Genomic DNA, 7,768 nt, shown 5'->3' on the forward strand with positions numbered 1-7,768 from the left:
CCTGCACAGTTTCCACTGCCTCCCCCATACACGCCTTTATTACATCTGAGAGTAGGTAAAAGGTTCTTGCTTAACAAGTAGGCTTGTATATAAGAGCTAATAAGTGCAAACAAATAGAGAAAACAGTTACTGGAGTACAATTCAACCACCTCGTACTAAGCATGAAACTAGTTCGTTGATTTAAACCAAGAAGGGTTAGTCAGTGGAAGCTGTGGTGCACCAACGATTCTCAGAACGGTCGCTAGTCTCAACGGCAGCTTTTATAGGGAGTCATAATCATCGTTTCTAAAATCGTGTTTCAGTTTAACGCCAGGTGAAGGGATTAAACGGAAGTCATTTTTTTTTTACCCTCACGCTGTTCCAAACCTTTATGACTTTCTTCTGCTGAACACTAAAGATGATATTTTGAAGTACATACACTACTAGTCAAGTTTTTGAACAGTAAGATTTTTAATGTTTTTAAAGAAGTATCTTCTGCTCACCAAGCCTGCATTCATTTGTACAGCAAAAACAGTAACATTTTTAAAATATTTTTACTATTTAAAATAACTGTTTTCTTATGTTCTGTTTGAATACATTTTAAAATGTAATTTATTTCTGTGATTAAAGAAATTTTCAGCATCATTACTCCAGTCTTCAGTGTCACATGATCCTTCAGAAATCATTCTAATATGCTGATTTGCTGTTCAAGAAATCCTTTTATTATTATTAGCAATATTTAAAACAGTTAAGTGCATTTTTTTCAGGATTCTTTGGTGAATAGAAATATCCAAAGAGCTGAAATAAAAAGCTTTTGTAACATTTTACACTATACCATTCAAAAGCTTGGAGTCAGTATGTTTTTATTTGGGGTTAAGAAATTATAGAAATTAATACTTTTGTTTAGCAAGGATGATGATAAAGACATATATAGTCTTAGAAAAGATTCTATTTCAGATCAATGCTGTTCTTTTGAACTTTCTATTCATCAAAGAAACCTGAAAAAAAAAATTCAGTCATTTTCAACATCATTTGAGCAGCAAATCAGAATATTAGAATGATTTCTGAAGGATCATGTGACTGGAGTAATGATGCTAAAAATTCTGCTGAAATCACAGGAATAAAATTACATTTTAAAACATATTCATATAGAAAACAGTTATTTTAAATAGTAAAAACATTTCACGTTTTTACTGTTTTTCCTGTACTTTGAATCAAATACATGCAGGCTTGGTGAGCAGAAGACACTTACTAGAAAACCCTTACTGTTCAAAAACATTAGTCCCAATTACTTTCATTGTATAAAGGAGGAGATTAAGAAAAAAAAAAAAAAAAAAACTAACACAAAGAAAGAGACATTTCAAAAGTATCTTTTTTGTTCCAAAGAAGAAAGGCATTAAGGTTTGGAACAACAGGAGGGTGAGTTTCAACAACGATCCCTTTTATGATAATAGTAGATAGCTAATAAAGTAACTGCTTTAACTAGGAAAGATTGCAGTTAGAAAAAGCTCTGAACCATTTCAAGAAGTAAACATATGACATAGCAACTAACCAGATAAAGCTATAGCTTGCTTTTGATATACATATTTTTATACCACTTTTCATTTTCACAAATAAGATCAGAGACTGATGAAAAATTAGGCCAGAGTTAAAACTTGGCCATCTTTATTACAAGTCACACATAGGTTTGAGCCCTCCTGGACTGTTAGGGTGGGGGACAAATAAATAAAAGCAACTTGATTTAAGGCAATTCTAAAGCTTAGACAGACCAGTTGTATCATGACAGGCGTTAACCACTATTTAAGCGAGCAGTGGTTTGGGTTTGCTGAAACTTTCCCGTCCACCAAAACAACTTACAGTTTGGGTCGGATAAACAAAGTTCTGGGTCTAAATGATCAAAAACAGCAATTCTGGGAGTTGCCCCATAAACCACAGGTTCTTAATGTCACTGCTTTTTTGTTCTATGTTAATACATCTGATAAGCAATAAATAAATACATTTTTAAATGTAAAACTGCATTGAAGACAAATAACGTTTGAGTGTCTTTACATTGCACCAAGTTCACAGTTCTGAAGTGTTGTTACATTCATCCATGGCCAGAAACAGAACTGTAGTCCTGACAGGAGCTTGACCACCCGTTTTCTGCGGACAAAGAGGCGTCTTATTGCCTCTCGTCTTGGTGATGGCGATCACAATAAAAATAGATCAACTTTTGCTGCCCATCTCACCTTCAAGCGTCCATATGTTCCAGTCTCAGCAACTAACGGTGCTCGGCTGCTGTTTGCTCACAAAGTCCGAGATAAAGTCAAACTCGTTCTGTCCCAGAAAGAGTTCAGGGAGTTCCTGCACCCTGTCCAGTCCTAGTTCCATGACCAGCGAGGTCAAAACCTCTTCGTCGATCAAATCGGCGTCCATGCCGTTGAGACTGAGAGCCGGGCCGGCCATATGCTGCATGTTGCTCAACTGGGCCTGACCCATGCGGAACTGCGCCCCGTTCCCCATGTGGTTGCCGTTCATGTGTGCCAGCGGGTGTCCATGGTACTGGGTGTTGAGTTTCTGAAGGTGCATGCTGGCCATGAGCTGTTGGGAAGTGAGACCCCCGCTCATGTACTGTTGTTGTTGTTGTTGTTGTTGTTGCTGCTGCTGTTGTGGTGGAGGCTGTGGTTGCTGCGCCTGGTGCATGTGATGGTGCTGTTGATGCTGCTGATGCTGCTGAACGTGATGTTGCTGCTGCTGGCCCTGGTTGTTGAACATCATGTTAGTTGACTGCATTTGGTGGTGACCCATCTGTCCATTCATAGGCCCCACCATGTTGGCCCTCTGGCGCATGGCGGCCTCCATGTTACCCTGAGGCCCCGCTCCATAGTGCATCATCTGTCCATTGGGCATTGCTCTCAGGCCGGGCTGGGGCGCATGCTGCTGGGGGCCCGCCTGCAGGCCTCCATTCATGCCCATCCGGTAGGCATGCAGACCCCCATTACCCTGTCCGTGGTTCATAGGCATCATCATGTGCTCTGCCATAGAATCTCCCTTCAATGAAACAGATGATATTAGATTTAGGACTATCGACAACAAAAGAAAGCTTTTTTTTTTAAATGCACAAAAAAAACTGTTTTTCAACATTCAAAGACTAAACTAATTTCCACTCTCACTGGACAGGTAGGAAGGATGTTTTTATTTTTTGCACCATTCAGCCCACCTGACTGCCCACTCAACACAGTACTTAAGTCCCAATGATGCACATCCAAACAACACTTTTAAAATTAAGTGTTATTATTAAAACTGAGAATTATTCTCAGTTCTAAACATTAACGCATTTAAATCTAAATAAATGCTAAGTATTTTTGAACGCTGTATCTAAAACAATGAGGATATCTCAAAATGCTAGATCTACTCTAATAAACCCGTTAATTTGTATAAAACAGAAAACATCAAACGCAAATTGTAAGTATAATCTTGTACTTTACACACAGAAATTTAAAGAATGCACAACATCAATTCAAAGAAAGTCACCGTGCAGCGAAGCAAACAATGGATCTGCCACCCCGAGGCCCGAGCCCTAAAACACTGGCGCTGTCTCAAAACCTAGTGAGCTGCCTGCCTAGACAGCATTTTCGGCAGCACAGGCGCGTACGACGACGCCTGAAATGCTGCCTACCTAGGCAGCACGCTGTGTTTAAAGACACAGTCCGTGAGTTTCTCAAGCATTTTGAATCTCTTACCCCGTGTCCTGTGCCTAGTGACTCCGCCGCGGCAGGACAAATGAGCTTTATCTGTTCAAAAGCCTCTGAAGAATTACACTTTATATTCCACAAGGTGAAGCTTCATACTCCAACGGACCGACGCACAAAAGAGCGCTGCTCACTATCTTCAAACGCGAGAGAGTGTGTGTGTGTTTTCTGGGTCAACTCCACGGGCTTATATACATGAGAAAAGCGAAGAGGTGGAGCTATCGTTCACTCGCTATCCTTTGTTGCCATTGGCCCTGCTGCTTAATATCAGTATGCATAGAAACCCCTAGCGGTTTCTGTCAAACACTGGCCAATTTCTGTCCACAGTTTTGGTCTGTTTTTCTGTTTCTGATTTAAAGAGAACAGGAAATCCCTGCCGAAGAAGTTGATCTGTTTGATGTTAAGTACAGCTTAAGAGCAAGACAGATAGATAGATAGATAGATAGATAGATAGATAGATAGATAGATAGATAGATAGATAGATAGACGGACAGATAGACGGACAGATAGACGGACAGATAGATGATTACATAGATAGATAGATAGATAGACGGACAGATAGATGAATAGATAGATAGATAGATAGATAGATAGATAGATAGATAGATAGATAGATAGATAGATAGATAGATAGATAGATGCATGAATGGGTAATAGATAGATTTATGTTTATGTATGTATGTAAAATGCTGATGCTTAATAGATAGATAGATCTGTTGTAAACTGTATGTAAACTGTTGATGGATAATGGAGATGGATAAATGATAGATGACAGTCAGATAAATAGCTAATTGGATAGATAGATGGATGGATGGATGGATGGATGGACGGACTGACGGATAGATAGATAGATAGATAGATAGATAGATAGATAGATAGATAGATAGATAGATAGATAGATAGATAGATAGATAGATAGATAGATAGATAGATAGATAGATAGATAGATAGATAATTGGATAGATGGATGGATGGATGGATGGATAGATGGACGGACGGACAGATGGACAGATAGATAGATAGATAGTTTAAGCAATGCTTCATGCATCTAAACCTAGAAAACAAACATATCTACTCTGGTTGTAGACAAAACATTTATAGATTAATAATCCTCATGTTTATCTGTCAAGTTAAATATATGTCCTAACGTGTTGTTCTCCAGAGTTGTTTTTGTTTTGGTCATTGTGAGAGCTTATACATTAGTTTGAGTGTGTGTGTGTGATCTGGCGGCTCTGTGGCAGTCCATGTGACCCAGCGCTCGCTCCACTGTGCCCTGTCTTTGCAGGGTGAGAGAGAGGGGAGGGGAAAGGAATGCTAGTGCTATTCTGGGCCACCGGCTGGAGTGGTGCTGGTGCAAACCTGGGCTGCATGTGCAATTTATTGCAAGTTGCAGTGCACAAGGTAAACAGTGGAGCAGTTTCTTGATGAAGATGATCTTGATGAAGATGGTGTAACACACCAAACCGGACCCACTGGACCCTGATCACTTGCTCTGAACACAACAACACTGGGCTTGTCTGTTTGAGAGAACAGGGAATCAACATTCTCTGTTTTGTCACAATAGCTCTCTGTTTACTCAGAGGTCAGCACTGGTCAGAAGAGAACCTCACACCTCTAAAGTGCATTATCTCTTGACAAATTAACATCTCAATTCAACTGCCTTTGTTTCGTGTTATTACCAAGACCTTGGGTGTAATTTGTATGATAATCTCTTCGCACCTTCAACAGCTTGCTGCACTTCTAAAGTGTTAAAGACAAATTTTGTGGTGTTAGGAAATATGGGACAGAAGTCACATCACATTATAGGTCATAGATAAGTTATCATGATAAGTATAAACTGACAGACCAGCTGAAAAGTTCAGCTTACAAAACTTAGTGGCAAGATCATCTTCAGTAAGTAAGCTAGTTCTTCATTTTTCCTTCCTTGTAATTGTTTATCTTAAAACCAAAGGTCATCTGGAAGCACAGTTGAAAACTGTATGTATGTTGGGTTTGCTCCTGTTAGTCATGTTAGTATGGATCATCTTTATTACTATTTCTGTCATTTTTGTAGTAGTTTTTGATTGTTCATTCAGTTTTTATCTATATAGATAGGTGACGTAACATGTCCGGACTAGTCCTAATGTGGATCCAAATAAAGCATACAATACAAAGACTTTCACCAAGCTGTTTGTACTTACAAAGTGTAAGATCCACAAGATCTCAATTTTTAATAATCATTTATCTAGAGTCAGGTGTTGCGATTCTCTAATAGTATAAACCAACTGTGGTTAAATCAATATTCCAGTGAGAATAATCACAGCACATATTCACAATTACCTGTGCATTAGACCTCATCCGCTCCTCGAGGCAGATGCACGGTCCATTGAATACTCAGCTGTGAGAGCTGCTTATTTACCTACAATGCGACAGCTTTACAAAGGTGTGCATGTAGACATGCAGGATTAATGTCTATTGACAAAAACAATTCAAACATGTGATTAAGCCTAAACAACTAGACATGCCCGTGGATGTCAGCGCCACAGCCCTGAAGACTTGCCCTACAGTTAGTGGTTTAGCGTCCAGCTTAGACACCTAGTTTTCCGGCTTGTTTGTACAGTGCACGTCTGGTCGGCCGCGGGCTCGTCCTCCCCCACACCTGATTAGCAAAGAGGCAAGAAGCTGGAGGAGGGGCCAGCCAACTGCCACCAAGAGCTGCCTGCTAGAGGACCCAAGAGAGGCTAAACACAGTTGATAACATATCAAGACTGTTTCTCACTCCCATTTACATGGTCACCAAAGAACTACTGTTTGTTGTGAAAATGCTGCTGTAGGCTTCTAATTGACCTTTTACAGTCAGGTCCATATATATTTGGACACTGACACACTTTTCATAATTTCGGCTCTGTATGCCACTAGAATAGTTTTAAAATGATACAATCAAGATGAAATTGAAGTGCAGACTTTAAGCTTTAATTCAAGGGGTTGAACAAAAATATAACATAAAGTGCCAAGGAATTACAACCATTTTTATTCACAGACCACCCATTTTCAGGGGCTCAAAAGTAATTGGACAAATAAATATAATCATAAATAAAATGTTCATTTTTATTATTTTGTAATCCTTTTTGAAATCCTTTGCAGGCAATGATTGCCTTAAGTCTGGAACTCATGGACATCACCATAGACTGGGTTTCCTCCTTTGTGGTGCTTTGCCAGGCCTTTACTGCAGCTGACTTCAGTTGTTGTTGGTTTGTGGGTCTTTCTGCCTTTAGTTTTGTCTTCAGCAAATGAAATTCATGCTCAATCAATTTGAAATCAGAAGATTGACTTGGCCATTTCAGAATATTCCACTTTTTTACCTTTAAAAACTCCTGGGTTGCTTTTGCTGTATGTTTTAGATCATCGTCCATTTGTACTATGAAGAGCCGCCCAAACAACAGCTCCATTTAACTGAATCTGGGCAAACAGTATATCCCTATACACTTCAGAATTCTTCCGGCTGCTTCTGTCTTCTGTCACATCATCACTAAACACCGGTAACCCAGTGCCACTGGAAGCCATGCTCATGCCATTACACTGCTCCACCATGTTCACAGATGATGATGATGTTGTAGGCTTTGGATCATGAGCTGTTTCAAGCCATCTCCATACTTTTTTCTTCCCGTCATTCTGGTACACATTGATTTTAATTTCAGCAGTCCAAAAAATGCTTTTCCAGAAGTGGTCTGGCTTTTTTAAATGTTTTTTGACAAAGTCTAATCTGGCCTTGTTTGCACCTTGTAGTAAACCCTCTCTATTTTGCTCTCGACTTTGACAGTGACACACCTACCTCCTGGAGAGTATTCTTCACTTGGCTGGATGTTGTAAAATGTTTTATTACCATGGAGAGGATCATCCAATCATCCACCATACTGTCGTCTTTTGTGAACACCCAGGCCTTTTTATGTTGCTGAGCTCACCAGTGTGTTCTTTTTCTCAGAATTCACCAAACTGTTGATTTGGCCACTCCTAATGTTCCCGCTATCTCTCTGATGCATTTCTTTTGTTTTTGAAGCCTAACAATTGTCTGTTTTACT

At 39.5% G+C, this 7,768-nt stretch overlaps 1 protein-coding gene across 1 annotated transcript; it reads right to left on the reverse strand.

The window, feature by feature from the left end:
* Window positions 1–1,609: 1,609 nt before the first annotated feature.
* cited4b (Cbp/p300-interacting transactivator, with Glu/Asp-rich carboxy-terminal domain, 4b) lies at window positions 1,610–3,870 on the reverse strand. The gene is made up of 2 exons (XM_073847408.1): window positions 3,702–3,870; window positions 1,610–3,009 (listed from the first exon to the last, which is right to left on the reverse strand). The coding sequence occupies exon 2, from the start codon at window positions 2,998–3,000 to the stop codon at window positions 2,233–2,235; it is 768 nt and encodes a 255-aa protein (XP_073703509.1). The 5' UTR covers window positions 3,001–3,009; window positions 3,702–3,870; the 3' UTR covers window positions 1,610–2,232.
* Between the last annotated feature and the right edge of the window lie 3,898 nt (window positions 3,871–7,768).

The sequence above is a fragment of the Garra rufa genome, chromosome 9 (assembly GCF_049309525.1).
Source record: "Garra rufa chromosome 9, GarRuf1.0, whole genome shotgun sequence".
Taxonomy (NCBI): Eukaryota; Metazoa; Chordata; class Actinopteri; order Cypriniformes; family Cyprinidae; genus Garra; species Garra rufa.